General features: G+C 53.9%; 1 protein-coding gene across 7 annotated transcripts in view; it reads right to left on the reverse strand.

The window, feature by feature from the left end:
- Nucleotides 1-15,776, reverse strand: part of ACSL6 (acyl-CoA synthetase long chain family member 6) — a 62,109-nt gene extending 46,333 nt beyond the window's left edge. For 4 of the 7 annotated variants that reach the window (XM_045507841.2, XM_045507839.2, XM_074360624.1 and 1 more), the window contains exon 1: nucleotides 15,281-15,770. In XM_045507841.2, coding sequence (XP_045363797.2) covers nucleotides 15,281-15,329 — 49 coding nt within the window. In that variant the 5' untranslated portion in view covers nucleotides 15,330-15,770. Of the gene's footprint in view, nucleotides 1-5,710; nucleotides 5,874-15,280 lie in introns of those variants that run through there. The other 3 variants (XM_074360627.1, XM_074360626.1, XM_074360625.1) reach the window with 3 other exon arrangements.
- Nucleotides 15,777-16,302: the final 526 nt, after the last annotated feature.

Here is a 16,302-nt window from a genome sequence, read left to right on the forward strand (position 1 = left end):
AGCTGGCTTCCTTGGGACATTTACTTCCCTAAGCTGCAAATGAGGGACTAAGTCACAGCCAGGCTCATCAGATAAATGACTCACTCTACACTGGAAAATTCAGATATGCCCACCAGCTCTTGGTGGGTGGGCTCTGAGAGCTGAAAGACATTTCCTTTAATGGGTTGAACTAACTCCAAGGGCTGGGAAGCCAAGGCCCAAGAAGCCCCTGCCCAGCTGTGAGGCTCAATGATGTGGTCCCAAAAGTTTTAGAGAAAACCCTAGAAGAATGCCTCACCATTACAGTCCTGATCCTTGGAAGTTGCTCACAGACCCTAAGCTGCAGCCAAAAGTAGGTATTGGCTGCTATGCTGTGATTTTCACGAAGTATAGTCCCAAGTGTCCAAGCCATCCATTCACCCACCCATTCATCCATTCACCTAGCAGACTCTCTCGTGGCCCCTGCTCTGATCTAGCTCAGTGTTGGGCACTGGGACAAGCCAGATGTGGGCCTCCCCACAGTCCCATGGGAGAGACACATGGGGGAGCTGGCAGTGCTATGAGTGTTGTTTGAGCTGTGATCAGGCACGAGGAGCCAGAGGAGATGCCCAATTCAGGTACAGGGAGTCAGGAAAGGATTCTGGCAGGAAGTGGTACTAATGCTGAGACTGAAGAATAAAGAGGAAAAGGTGTTCTAAGTAGAGGGAAGCAAACATACAAAGGCTGGAGCTGAGAGAAACCACGGAGCACTTAGCAAATTGAATATTCTATTCTGGAAATGAAGTCTTGAGCCCATGAAATCTTGTACAAGATTGGTCTCCCAGATGTGACAAGCTTTCATTGGTCACCACAGTACCACAGGCCCCATGAGAAGGAAGAGCAGAACTTGTCTGAACTTCCTGAATTCCTGGTACCTAGGAAGACCATGCCTACTCACTGCACTGCTCAATTCTCACAACTCTGCGTGCTCTTTATAAGGTGGGAACATAGAGACTCCGCTGAAGAAGCTACCTGCCATTCACAGGTGCACAGCGAGCGAATGGGGGAGTCAGGCAGGACTCCAGCCTCACACTAAGGCCTCCCAAACCTCTGCCTTGGGTTGTACCGCCACTCCAATCCCTGCCCACACTGGACCATCCATACTCACAACCCATGCTCTCCTTTGCAGTAGTGCTGAACCCACAGAGAACCAGCTCCAGACCTGGTCAGAAGAGCCCAGGCCCAGGATTTGGTGGGGTAAAGGGCAGCACGGGGCCACCAGAGCCTGTAAGCAGGGATCGGCCAGTCAGGCTAGTCACTTGCTCTTCACCGTGCACACAACGGGTGAGCTCCCTCTGGGCCTCACATCAAGAACCTGCCATCTTTCCACGGCTGGCTTCTGTTACTCTAGGAGGCCCACTCACCTGAGATGAAGGAGGATGGTAGGAAAAGGGCTTGGCCACCCTCCCCTCCTCAGGCTCCTACTTAGGTGCCCACCTCTAAGGAGGCGTCTAAAGGGACTGCAGCTCCTCTGGCCCTGAGGCTGGGACTGCACCCCCTTCTGGCTGGGCAGCGATGAGAGGCTGCCATTCTTCCAGGCTCACAGGACTTTTTAGGCAGTCAGGGCTGCCTGCATTTACCCTGAGATTCCCTTCAGACCAGGAGCACTGCACGGCAAAGCTGTAAATTCAGGTCCTCTGAGGACACGGGCTTCAGAGCCAGCCAGTGCTACCAGGCCCTTGGCACCTTGGCCCTTGGCATGGGGCAGGGCAGAGCCTGGGCCCCGGAGTCTGGTCTCATCTCATTATTTCACAGGGCCTTGGCCTCTTCTGACCCTGCTCCCTCTCTGTTGACCTGGGCTTGGACTCAGTGGTCCCTGAGGCCCCAGCTGTGGCTGCCTCCTTCCATGCCCACAGGAGGCTCTCCTGGTTGCAGCAGCATGGGGCATGGGGCGGGGCTGGGGAAGGGAGACAGCACCCAAGGGGATCAGTGGTGCTGGTGTTGCCAAGTGAGCAGCTGTGAATGTTTGTAAATACTCATCTGGCAGAAGAACCCAGCCCTCAACATCAACTAGCCTCCTCTCCTTTGGCATATTCTATGCCTCCTCCTCTGGCACAAACCAGTTCAGAATACTGAGTGGTGGCACAGGCTGAGGGGGCTGGGACCCTCCTACCTCACCTTGTCTTCTGCTAATGCAGGGCACGTGGAAGGTAGGTAGCAAGAGGCACAGCTCTCAAAACCCGGAAGGGAGAGAATGAGGGGAAGGGGACCCTGGTAGGAAGCATACTGACTTCAAGGTGGCAGAGGCAGAGCCTCAGGGCACGTATCTGGTGGAGATGTCCTTGGGGCCTGTGGCTCAGCTCCAAGAACCCTCTGCTGGTCCAGTCTCCTAACCCCAGCACTCTAGATCTTCACAATATAGCTAGATGGTTCTGTCAGGACTATCTCCTAAACATCTCCCAAACCTGACCACTCCTCTCCATCTGCCTGGCCTGGTCTGGTCCAGCCACCACCAAGTGTAGTCCAGACTCCCACGCCAGCCTCCTCACAGGCCTTGTTCTAACCAGTGCTTATACTGGTATCAAAGGTATTTTCCCAATATACAGAAGTGACCATATCATGCCATTGCTCAAAAACCTTATCAGGCTCCCTCCTACCTTAGGACAAAAATCCAAACTCATCATGCTGGCACTGAGACTCTCCATGATCCTCAGACTCTTCCCTCCCCTTAGAGGCACATCAGCTCCTCTCTGTATCAGCCTGGAATGGGTAGGGGTCCATGCAATGGGGTTCTGGGTTTCTGCAAACCTCTGAGGCCTTCAGAAATGGTGGCAAAGCACAAGGCAAGCCAGTTCATCATTAAAGAATCTCCTTAACTTCCAATGCAGAGCTCTAAAAGGAATCACAATCTTCCTAGGACCCAGGGTCCCAGGCAAACAAGCCAGGGAAAGGGCCCAAAGGGGAGTTCTGGTGCTGGACTGACCTGGGTCCAAATCCTGACTCAGACTCTTGATATCTGTATGACCTTGGACAAGTCACTTCGTCCCTCTGGCCTCATCTCCAGAATCTCATGGACAGAGTGTGGTGCCAGGGAGTAAGGGAAACACTCGGTAGATAGAAGTCAGCTGAAGCAGTCACTCGGTCTCTTTGCCAACCAAAAGGGCTCAAATACAACTTGTGAAATTACATGCATTTATACTCTACCTTTCCAGCAGGCTTCTGGCACTGGGGAGGTGGTTGAGTGGTCCAACTAGTACCAGCCTCCCTTTATAAAGGGTGTGTGGGGCTCAGGGAGAGAGCTTACCACATCTTGATCAAAGCACAAAAGTGGTGAAGGCCCCGCCCTGAGTCTGCCCTCCCAGGGACAGGCGATGGCAACGGATGCCTGTTCTAGAAGCCGGCTGGTGGCAGAGGCTCTAGCAGTGGTGGCAGAGGCTCCTTGGCAGCTATGGGAGCAGAGACCCGGGTGCAGAACAGCTCTATGGGGAGCTGCTGGGCCCTCAAGGTCCCCACTGCCCCACCCCACCCCCGCACAAGGGGCGGTACTGGCCCAGATCAGCTCAGAGGCAAGCAACTCAGCTTTAACCCTGACTCTGCCAGGTCAAGATAGCCTCAGTTCACACCGCTCTGTTTCTCCCCACCCCGAGCCTGTCTTCAGTCCTGGATAGGAGATCATCCAAAAGGTTACTTAAGGACAAAGCCTATTTACACATCGATCGGTGGCACTGATTAAGGGCCAGGGCCTCAGCCATGGGCTAGGACCTGCAGGCAGCATGAGTGGTGAGGGTGGTGGGAAGTAGTGGAAGTGGAGGTGGGGATGCAAGACCTCCTGTGCTTAGGAAGGCCTGCACCATCGGCCCAGAGACTCCACCTCTAGCACCTTCTGGGGGCTCTCTCTGCTCCCCATCACCCCCACCCAAGGTTACAAGGAGTCTACTTGGGGAGAGGAAGGAGATTAGCCACAGTCTCAGAGAAAACATCTGCTCAGAGATGCTCTGGGCCGTGGGGATACTCTGGACCAGAGTTAGTAGCTGGAAGATATTGACTTAGCTCCCCTGCAAGACCCCAGGGCAGCATACCAGGTCCTCCTCAATGCCTGCCTGAGAGATACTTTCCTGTTTTGACTGGGGCAATGGCTATCCTGGAGCTAGAATTCACAACCTGGCCTGTCAGAACTGAAGCTGAGTCCCAAACTCCCTCAACACCTCTGGCAGACAGACTGAGATGCTGAGGTCCTGGGACTCCCAGGGCCTCACTCCTGCAAGGTCTCCCCACAGGGTGAGGAGTGGCAGTGAGGATCAGGTATGGTCTTTTTTCTTGCCAGCTTCCATGGCCAGCACATGGCTGGGCACATAGTCAGCACATGGTGGCCACTGCTGGAGGGTAAAAGACAATTCCTGGCCACAGAACTCAGCTTACCACCCCTCTCCCACCCTAGGCCCCACTCACAATTGGTGTATCCAAGTCTTCCAGGACAGGGCCACTATCTTCCCAAATATAATCCACCTCCTCTGCAGCAAGACTGTCCCAGCAACAGCGCCCTCCTGAGAGCTGGATGCACAACCTGCCTGGAAACTCGGGAGCCTGCAGGTCTTGCAACACCTTCCCTGGAGCTGATACGGCTTCTACTTTTCACCCCACTACCCAGGGCAGGCCACACAGGAGCTTCCTGCCTCAGCGGTCCTCACCTAGAACTTGGCACAAGCCTATCTGGGCCCCCAGGTCCCAGTCTCCAGGCAACCCACCCGGAAGAAACTTTAAAAAAATGCACAAATGTCTGAGGACCCACCCTCTGCCCACAAAGCCCCTTTCCCTTCCTTCTTGGCAGGACCCTTACTTTTATTTGGACATTTTCAAAGATGTCTTTAAATAAGATGAAAACCTCCTTTAATGCTTCTCAGGGCAGCCTCTGGGGCAGAAAATCCAAGGGAGACACCCAAGGTCCTGGCTGATGAAAAACCACACAATGGGCCAGAGCCCTGGAGTCACAGCACAGCAGTGCTGCCCCGGGAAGTGTACTGCCCAGGCACTAGGTTAAGAAAAGCACAAGTATCACCATGACACCTGTCTGACCCTGACCTGCAGAGGCACAAACACAGCAGCCTACACTCAGCCTGGCACCCACCCCATCCACATAGAGAGTCAAGCTAGTCTGCACTGAGAGAAGGGCTTTCTCTCCACCTTCCTCCTGGGTTTTAATTAGAGTCAGAGAACCACAGACGATTGGGGCAGACATGGGGCCGAGGGCCTCCCTGAGCTGGGAATTGGCAGGTGAGACCCACTGCACATCCCCCATGGGAGACAGGCCTAGGATTCAGAGTTGCTGGGTTACATGGTGGTTCACCCACCAAGCCTCCCTAAGGAGCCTGATTATAGCTTTGAAGGTTCAATTAAGCCTCCTGAATGCGGAAGGGCCTAACTATGGTTGGCTGTGCCCAACCACTGCACAGGGCCACCTGTCTCAAGAGCCCGAACCCGCCGTGAACATGCCTCCCTTCACAGTTCACTCGGTACGGGAAGCAGCCTCCACTGCCCTCCACCCCCGATCCTCATGCCAGCACTTCTCAAGAATTTCACTCACCCTAAGCCCTGCCTGGTCAGGAACCATGGGCCCACATTCCTGACGACAGCATCGAGAAGCCAGGTTCAAACACCACTTTCAGGGACTTAAAAATACAAACAGCCTTGAAAGCAGAAGCGCAAATAGAAACACAGTGTCTTTCACGAGCTCTGAGATAAAAGTTGTCCTTACCATGAATCAGGTCCAACAAAATTCTCAGAACAAGTAGGGGCAGCAGAGGCTAAGACAATGGCAGCGTTCCCTTTAGAAATATTTCCAAGGTACGATGACCAGGACTGATGGTGTGGATGAGCCTCGGCCTCATCGTCCTTCCTTCCACGCCAAACCCTGGGACAGCGGGCAGAACCCTAGGGATACTGGCGAGGGCCAAGAACACCACACAAGCAGAGGGACATCCCCTGGCCAGGCCCCACTACGCAGGAAGCCTAATCCTGTGGCTGCAACATGATCCCTTCCCCTCCCAGCCCATGTGTGTTAGGGCTGCCAGTGACCTGGCCTCAGGAGCAGTGATCCATTTCCATCACTGGCCCAAACTGAGGACACAATGCAACCCCTACAGGCTCAAGCTCACATAGAGAACATGGGCTGCTCCTGGCAGGGCCATGCTCTGAGCACTCAAGTGCAGGTGGCCAGGGTACAGCTGGGACAGGATGTGACCTCCTTCAGCTAGAGGGAAGCTCCTTCCGGTTGGGAGGAGGGTCCTATTAAGATATGGTTGGGGCCACTGAGGTGGGAGGAGCTATAGAAGGATCTGCTTGACCACTTGTTCACTCAGGAGCAGCTGGATACATTCTGTTCAAGGAGAGATTCACAAAAGACAGACCCTGAGACACATCCTCAGTCAGAGAGGGGGAACAAGGAGAAGAGCAGGAGCAGGATGGGGAGGAGGGTTCTTAAGGCGACAGAGTGGGTTGTAGGTCACAGGAAGAGCCTGTAAGATGTCAGGGCTTCTGTGAAGGAGGCAGGGACCTGGCTGTACTGAGGCTGGGAGGATGGCATTCAGCTGCTGAAGGAGTAAGACTCTGGTTGGTACTATACATAGCCTGGTGCTTTTGAAGTCACAGTCACAAGCTAATGGTGCCCACCAGCTCACCTGACCTAGCACGTTGGGGTTTTAGGATGCCAAAGTGTCCCAGGCAAGCTGTACCTCCAGAGCCTGGCCAGAGGGACCACCGCTGCAGCCAGGAGCCAATAAGGCACCTTTACCCACCATTCCGGGGTCATTGTTATTTCACAGGAATGACAGGAAGCAGAGAAAAGGGAGTTTTGCCTTTGGTTAAAGGTAAGTTTTCTGTGAAATCTGACAAATAGCTTAAATTTTCTGGCTTCCCTGTACTTTGATAAAAGTGCTGGTCAAAGGGACTCTGCTACCTCCTGGATCATCCTCTGGAGGCCAGGGCCACACAGCAGCTGCTGTCTTCACTGCCCTCCAGCCACCAAGACCTACTGTTGGCCAGTGAGAGCCTGTGGCATCCACAGGGTTAACAACAGGCTCAAGCAGCCCCAGCCCTCAGCTGGGCAGGGAGCACTGAGAACTCAGACCTCCTTTTCAAGGCCAGGATGAATGAGGGATATGCAAATCACTGCCTCCCAAGGAGCAGAGGCAGGGGAGGGCCTGCTGCTGGCAGGCCTGCACCTCTCTACTCTGGGACTGTCACATGAAAGGGTTTGTCTTCCTGCCGCTGGCTCCGGCACCAGGCCAGGCCGGGGCTGTTCTCACCGGAGAACAAAAATCTCTTTCAGACCAAAGCAAAATGAGGCCCCGGCTGGCCCAGGAAGGCCAATGGACAAGGTTCACACCGGCTCACTGAGAGCACCCACCACTTGGAATCTCACTAAACCACAATCCATCCAGAGGGAGCTGGAGGCCTCTGTGGCCGCTGTGGAGGAGGCAGTGCATCAGGTCAGGGCGTGTGGGACCTGGAAACAGGACTGGCTCACTCTGAGGCTCTGTGGGTTTTGACCTTTTCAGAAATAGGAATGACTGGGTCCCAGGTAGCAACATTTTCGAACGAGGGAGCTTCAGTAACACTTGTGGTATTGATGGTAAATGTGGAGAAAGAAATGGGAAGGAAAACGTGACAGTAAACAAAAGCCCCTGCGGTGCACAGAGAGGACTTTTTAAGAATGGAGAGAGGCCTCGTGTATCCTTGCCTGCTGCCCGAAGTGCTGCCACCACAAGGGTCCTCAGGCTGCGGGTGGGTGTGTAACCCAGAGCCCCAGGGCGCGTGATCACACTCCAGAACGTAGACTCCATCCTCAACAGAGGCACCACGACAAGGTCAGACCCAATCTTGTTCAAACTTTCAGAGGCCAGAAATGCCACTTTTCTGACACCCTAAGGTCACCAGGAGCTATCCATTTACCACAGCACACACACTTACACACACAAATGTATCAACAACAAAATAAAACAAAACCCCAACCAAACTCCCAGGACATCTCATTACAATACAGATGGAAAAACGTTATCCCGGAATAAAGGACAGTCATTTAACTAAAATGCGTTTAACTTGAAAATTTCATGGTACTGCCATCATTTTTCACATTTTTGTATTGTTGCAAACCTCCTCATTACACACAGCACTGTGAATGGTACTGAGTGAAGAAACTAGGCACAAAACAGTGCACACTCTAGGTGTCCACATAGAGACAGGATAAGCACAGGTGAGGCTAACCTATGAACACAGCACAAGCCTTGTATCCTAGGGAGCATGAATACGCAGCCTCCCAAACAGGAGACCATGACACAGCAAGATCTCAAACACACATATGATCATTCAGCCTGAGAGGAAATCTAGGACAAAACCACCCAGGAACTGATTCTGAACCAAGAGGGTTCGTGGATGCTCTGCAGATCTCCTGAGATCCAAGGGAAACGGGCCTTGTCAGCTGCTCAGCCCAAAGAAAACGCCCATCTCTGATGACAGTCCACTGCTGCCTACCCCCTCAGGTCTTCCTACTATTAGCTGAGGCCACACAATATGTCCATAAAGCCAAGAGGCCAGGCATGAATCTGTGAGGGTTCATGGGGCTGCCCCAGGGAGAAGAAGCAGGAGGCAGAGAAGGAGAAAAGAAACTTCAGTCCAGATGGAAAAGGGGGTTTCACAGGTCACAGCCTCCCCTGCTGTCTGACCTGTGGAAAGGAGATCAGGGACACATGTACCCAAATCTCCCACCAGCCCGCTGGCCAGAGGAAGGCCTGCCCTCCCTTTCCCTCCACCACCCCAAGCAGAGCCAGGCTTGGGGGGAGCAGCCTGCAGGTAGGGTGGAGGCTGAGTATGGGTGAGTTGAAGGTACCCTTAGAGAAGCACATCTAACCCATCTACTGGAAGGTACTGTCACCATGAACACTTAACTTCTCCAGCCACCAAGCAGGGTCCTGCAGACTAAGTGGCTTCATGCAGCTAGGGGACATAGCAGAAGGGCCAGAAGCACTGCCCCTTCCAAAGTCAGGGGGAACTGTAGGCCTGGATGGGTCCCAGCTGAGTCCTCCTTCTCCATACTGATTCATGCTTTCCTCTCATTGGCCTCTGGGGCATCACCATCCAGCCTCAGGCCAACTTCCCTGTCCAATCTTACTGCCTAGCCTATATTCCATCTTGCTGCTCTCTACACCCTAGGTCTGACTACCTTCCTATCCCCATCTCTGACTGTCCTTGCCGTGTGGCCTCCAGCTGGCCCCACTGTCTAATTGCTGGTTGACCTTGCTGTCCCTGTCAGTCGCACTTCCATCTCTGTGGCAGGACCTGAAGTCAGTGCCCAGAATGGTTTATAGCCAAGGCGGGCAAGGGTTAGTGGTCAGAAGGAGCCCCGCTGGGGACCTAGCCCTCTGAGTAATTTGGAGAAAGAAAACAGGGAAACGGGGAAAACACACTGGAGGGAAAAATAGGGCTTTGTAGCAGGACAAGTCCTGCTCAGTCCCTCGGTATCCACCTCCTGTGCTGATGGGCCAAGCTGTGGTGTGCTGTGAGTGGGGCAGGGCTGCCAGTGCTGATTACTGGGCTCTGTCTAAGAAGTGCCCATTCAACCTGGGCCTGCCATCCTCTCTCTCCATTCCTCCAATAGCCATCAATCACTAGGTCTGTCCCTGGCCCCAACAGGTGCCAACGGAGATTTGCTTACCCCAGGGTCTGGAAACTGAGATGCTGATTGTTACCTCACTGGCACCATCCTGGCCTGGCTTCCTGCTCTAAAGCCCCAGGAAGTGGCTGTCTTGGAATGCAGGCCTGAATGAGCAGATGACAAAGCAGAAGATAACCCACCCTCAACTCTCCATGGACAATCCCCAGGCACCCACACCCTCTGGAGTAGCGATTGGGAAAGGAAAGTGTCTCTGGGAAGAGCAGGTGAACAGGCACAGATGGCGTTTCTTGGGATTGAAATTCTTCAGGCTCTAAGATTACAGATTCAGTCTCAGAACAGACAGGCCGGCTTCGCTCAGAATTTGTCCCACCCCATCTCCCATCTTCATACATCTGCCTGTCACAAGCCCCAAGCCTCACATGAATCAGGAGCCACACAAAGGAACTAGGCCTGGGGATGGCCACACCAACTGTGGGCTCCCAGAATAGCTGAGTGATCATGTGACACTGCCTCTGGGCCGGACCTGAAGGACAACCCCAAGGGCCAAAAGTAGCATCTCACTCACAGCGCTCCCCTCCTGGAGCCCAATGGGTGGTTAGCAGGGACTCCGGCCAGGCCAACGCAGGGAATACAGCCATCTCACACCAGATCACGCAGTGAGCTGAGGACCTTGACTGGGGCCTCTTTTCAGCTCTGCTTGGCCAGAGCTCCCAGCCTACTGAGAGACTGGACACTTGGAGCTCTAAGGAAACAATAACATTTTATCCTCAGAGAAGAATATTTTCTGTAAACCAGTCACCCTAGAGCTGCAAGTTTGGTCAATCACTCATTCATTAGTTCATCAACACTTCTGGAACACCTCCTTCTGTTCCAGGTGCTCCAGTGAAGACTGACCTGGCTCTGCCCACAAGGGGTTCACACCTGCTTTTCCTGTGGCTTCTCCTGTATTGGCATCATACCCCAGTAGACACACAACCTGGCACTGAGAAGGAGCTCACTCAAGGTCTGCTGTCAGCTAATGGACTTATAAGAAAACAGCTTGTAAAACATATCACTATTAAAATAAATAATACTCAGGGAATTCTTCATATCATTCATTTATGCAATGAACACTGATGCACACCGTGTGTCCAGCCATAGGTTGGGGTACAGAGAGGAGACACCCTGGCAAGTGCCTGGCCTTGCCCTCAGGGAGATCATAGGGCTAGTAGAGGAGGCCAAAGACTGCAGTTCAGTACAACATGTGCCACCAGGGGATGCACATGGCTTGTGGAGCACAGGGATAGTGTCACGTTGGCCATCCACATGCCCAGTTTTGGTCATAAGTCCTTGATGTAGCTACAACACAGAATAAAGCCCATGCTGCCTGGCTCAGACTTCTAGTGCCTGCAGGGCCCAGCTCTGGAGAACTCACTAGCTGGGCAGTTTGTCCCTAGCTCTCATTCACCCCTCTTGCCAATCTTTCCTCACACGGACCCCTCTTCTTGGAATGCCTTTTCTTCCCTGACTTCCTTTCTGCATGTCAGAATCCTGCAACTCCTTTGAGGAAGGCCTAGCTCAAGTTGTTATAACTTTAGCAAACACTTAGTGGGTCCCTTCCCATGTGCCAGTCTCAGTTCTTGGTCCTTTGCACTTGTCTTCTCTTTAAACCCTCCCCATCCAAGGATCGCTCCCTGTCTGTGCCCACTGATCAGCCTGCTCAAGGGGCTCAGTCTCTGCCTGATCCTGCAGGTGGTCCCTTCCTGATCTGGAAGTCTGAGCACATGGTCTTACAGCTCTTAGGAGCTGCCTCACCATGGAACTTCCTGTGTCTTGGTGTCTCATCTATCAAATGGGAATAACAGCACCAGTGTTGTGGGTAAGATTAAAGGAAAAGCGTGGGGGGATTATAGAACACAGTGCTTGATACACAGTAGGTGTTCAGGGAAATAGTAGTCAAATCAGCATTTTTGCAACTACACTTCCCCTCATGAAAACACTGCCCATCCTCTTACCCCAGCTCCCCCCCAATACACAGTCCTTCACTCAACAAAGAATATTTCAATGCCTACTATGTGCCAGGCACTGACTAGTTACACACTGCAGCTTCTGTTATACAAATGCCTGTAACTTCTGCCTCTTGATACAAACAAGCCAGAGCTTCAAGCTCACTTATCCTGCATGATTTGTGTCGGGGACAGCCCTGCGTCCCATCTGGGGCTGTAGCTGAGCCAAATTCGGCCTTCTGAAGGTCAACCCAAGAGTCTTACAATCAGCAAGGAACAGAAAACCAGCCAGAGAACAGAATTGCCAGTTTGTGCCGCCCCCTGGTGTCAGTGTGCTCTCACTGGGAGCACCCCTGTATCCTATCACAGGCCAGGAAGGGTGAGAGATGCTGAGGTCAGAATTCTTGCAGAGTGGTGCACCATGTACAAATCCAGGTTTCATTTTGTAAGGCATGCCCCGAGCTGTTCTGCCTGGAGACCCACCATCTGTCAGGGCCCTGGTTGCCTTCCCGGGCCTCCAGAGATAGCCCCAGTCCTCTCATCAGTCCTCCACCCTAATGGGAGCAGAGGTGTGGGGAGGATCTGATGGGGCTGAGCTGAGCCAGGCTGTGCAAGTCTGCACCTGCCCTGGACAACTACACCCAGATTGCTGGCACACCAGTCTCAGCCACCAGTGCCAGTCCCCATTTCCCCAAAGGTCACAGCTGGGGCCACTTACCTTCCTCTTCTTGGAACTCAGCCTCGACTGGGCCATAGCTATTCTCATCTATAACATCACAATAGCCTCCCACTGCTCTCCCAGCTTCCACTCTCTTCCTGCTGGCTCAGCCTGGCCACTGCAGCTAAATGAGGGCACATCTGCCCCCTAAACAAAACCATCTTCTCTAGAATCCTCTCCCATCCAGACTCCATCCCCTCCTACAACCTAGGCTCCTCAGGCACAAGACACATAAAGACCCATCCCCCACCATAGTTCTTCCTGCACATCTTTGCTGGCCTGACTTTCTCTACCTGGGATTTGGCCTACCTGCCTCTGACAAACACCCCTGTATGATGCAGAAGCCCACTCAGCTGTCACCGATGGTCAGGTATATGGTTGTGCAGACTGGACCCTGTAGAAGGACACGGGGCTGCATCAGCCTAGAGGAAGGGGTACCTGCTAAGAAATTCATCCATGAAGAGGGGAACTTCTTTCTACTTTGCACAGTGGTGCCATACAGGCAGGCAGAAGTGCCAGTCCATTGTTCCCATAGTCCTCCGAGTGCTCCTAGCACTGAGACCATGTTTTCCTCGGCCAGGCACAGCATCTGACTCATCACACTGCATCTACTTTGTTTCCTTGTTTACCAGTCAATACACAGGTGGGATTTGGGCTGGCTCAGGAATCAGTGCTGGCCTGCTCTGTGGGAAACAGGACGGATACAGCCCTTGATCTTCTAGGGCTCGGAGCACATGGCTGCTTCCCCCAGATAGTCAGTTTCCCCTCCAGACAGCTCCCCTCTACCTTTCCCTTGTCCCCCTAGGGCCAGACTGGGTGGCAAACAGCACATAACTCTACAAAGAGTCACAGCACTTCAGGAGTCCTCTCCTATTTCTGGCTGAGCCAAAGGGCTCTGGCAGCTGCCACAGGATCCTGGAGATTACAAGACAGAATGTGTTCTTAGTCTTACCCTAGGTGTCCCCTCTGATCTCAAAGAAACACTGGGGTCCAGGCAAAGTCCCAAGCAAAGTGGACACATGATCTGAGAATGCCACAATGCGTGTCTGGGGTGAGCACCACACACCAGCCACACGCTCAGTCTCTCATTCTTAAACCAAGGTGGCATCTTTGAAGAATTTCTTGTATGCATTGAGAAGCTCGGCCTTTATGGAAGCAGCTGCCACCTGCACCCAGAGTTGTCCTGCTTGATCATTCCTGGGCCCCTGTACAGTCTTCCAGTGAGGCAGCGTCCCCATCAGGGAGGCACTGACTGCTCTGGGAAACGCTCCACACCAAAGCAGAATGGAAAGCCAGTATGAGTTAGTGCTTGCTGAATCCCACTTTCAGACGAGGATCTTGCACTGTGACAGTATTTTTCTCACAGGTGATGACTCCTGCCACATGTGGCCCTGTAGCCCCCAGACACCTCCCTGTAGCCACAGAAGACCAAGGCTCCAGAGAGCTTCCCTTGGACCCATGGCTAGGTGGGGGCCTCCTATGGTAGGACAAAGGGGTCCTGGTGTGGGTAAAAGGCTCTGAGACCATCACCTAAGCAATAAATGATGACTGTTACTATCACGATCATCATTATCATTATTTTAATAACTCCTGCATGGCTTGTCCTCCGACACAGCAGACAGAAGGAGCTTAGGGAGCTGAGGGGATTAGGGAGGCCTCACTCTCTCCCCGCTCAGGGGAGGTGTCCCTGTGGCCTGACTCAGGGCAATGGTGGCGGGGGGTTGCCTACCATAATCTGGCCCACCAACCCTGTAGGTTCAAGCCTGATACCACCAAGCACTTAGCAATGATTGATCAGTTAAAGCCTCAGATCAAACCCTACCTAATCTGTCAGACATTATCCGTATGACACTGGGCAAGTCAATTAACCTCTGAACCTCAGTAAAAAGGGGATAGCACTACCAAGCTCCTAGGATTTGCTGTGAATATTAAATAACACGGGCAAAGTTTCAGGTAAGGATTTCAAAACAGTCTCCTCCCCTTTTTCGGCTCAGAAAACCTTACAACCACCTCTGATGCTGCTGTTTAAACATGAAATAATAAACACTAGCATTCATAGAACATTTGCTCTGGGCTACGTCCAGCTTGAGGCCAGTATAAGGTTAAGCACCTCACATACATTATCAGGCTGAACCTGCACATGGGAGTGGGGGGAGTGGATTCCCTTTACTGGTATCATAATCTAGAGGAACCCAATGCTCAGGGAGAGGAGTGGCTGGTGCGGGCAGCAAAACTGGTAGATGAATGGGTCCTCAGTGAGAGCCTAGGTGTGTGTCTGCGGAGTAGGGAAGAGTGTTGGGCAGGGATCCAGGGGGTTCCTCAAAGCTTCCTGAGAGGATGCAGGAAGAGGGGAGGTGGTTTGCAGGGTGGGGATACAAGCCCTGGGCATAGCTGAGGAGCCAGGTGAAACCCTGCTTCACAGAAATGGTGTACTCTGGTTGAAGGGTGGTCGGGGGGAGGGGTTGTGAGGAGACCCTCTGACCGGCATCAGGAAGCCCCAGGTCAGTCCTGTTCATGTCCTTGACTTGCATGGGTCCTCGGGGACTCACACTCTTGAGTTTCTGGACCCTGGAGATGGACAGGGATAAACTGTCTGTCCCTGAACTTGGCCTTGGGAGATGAGTGGGCTCAGGGCCTAGTCTCATCAGCACATAGTCTTCGCCATAAGGGGAGGTGGGTGCAAGAAACTGAGAGGGATTGCTGCGAGATCACAAAGAGTAGGTTGTTGTGGGGTCGCAGAGAGCAAGGCCCCTCACTTCCACAGTCACAGCTGCTTCCTAAACCTGGCCCGGGGCCCGCCAGAATTTGGAGGTGGGGGGAACCTGGGCAGCCCGGGGGAGCCCTGACAGGACGGCTCAACAGCCCGGGCTGGAGGCTCACCCCTACCCGGGGCCAAGATCCCACAGAGAGCAGGGAATGGGGGTCAGGGACAAGGACAGGGTGGGGACTTACCTGCGAACAGCCAGAGGGAGCCCCCGGAGACGAGGAAGAAGGTCAGCATGTCGGTCTGCGGGGCCCAGCCTGGCCCGGAACGCCCTCCGCGGCCAGCGGCCCCGCAACCCCGCAGCCCCAGCAGTCGCCGCGCAGCCGCTACCGCCGCCGCCGGGTATTTTTAGCCCCCGCCCCCCGGCTCCGCAGCGCCCCGCCTCCTCGCGCGGCTGCGGAGTCTTGGCGGGAGGGGGAGGGCGCGGCGCGCGCCCTGTACTGGACCCCTGCCAGCTCCGCCGCTGGCCGGGTCCGGGAGCCCCGCGCTCTCGCAGCCGCGTTGGAACCGCCAAGGTCCCCGGCGGGGCAGGGGCTGGGCTGCGGCGCGGACCTGCCCTCTCCGCCTCCGCCCAACGTCAGGACCCGGCGTTATGGGAAAACGGGCGGGACAGGGGCGCGCGATGAGACTAGCGCAGAAGCGTGACGCCTCGCCCACCCCACCAATGCAAGACCCTTATCCCGCGAGACCCTGGCCTTTATGGCTGGGCAGGCTCGTGTGTCAGAGGGGTCGCTGTCACTTGTTCTAGGAGGGACACTTGCGGGTGGGCCGGTTCCCGCTGACGCTAACGTCCCCAAGGAACCCCCTCTTGGAGACACTAGGAGACTCTGGGTGCCAAGTCTGCAAGCCATGAGGAGAGGGCAATGAGGGTCTATCTAGGATATAGCAAAAAGGCAGCTAGGCCCAGACTGGATAGTGCCCAGACTCTCTGGGGACCCCAGACTTCAGTCTTCTGGGAAGATTGGAGCTGAGGCCACTCAAGGTCACAGGAGGCTCCATGTGGTCACAGGCTGCTACATCAGGTCACATGCGGTCATAGGAAGTCACATGAAGTTTCACAAGAACACAGGCAATCGTGGTCTTCATTCCCAACCGTATGTGGCAATATTAGGTCTCAAGAGACTCCTCATAGTTACAGTGAATGACCACATAGCCACCCACAGTCACAGATGGCCAAACTGCTAGCTGAGGAATTGTGTTACCAAACTGA

The sequence above is a fragment of the Camelus bactrianus genome, chromosome 3 (assembly GCF_048773025.1).
Source record: "Camelus bactrianus isolate YW-2024 breed Bactrian camel chromosome 3, ASM4877302v1, whole genome shotgun sequence".
Taxonomy (NCBI): domain Eukaryota; kingdom Metazoa; phylum Chordata; class Mammalia; order Artiodactyla; family Camelidae; genus Camelus; species Camelus bactrianus.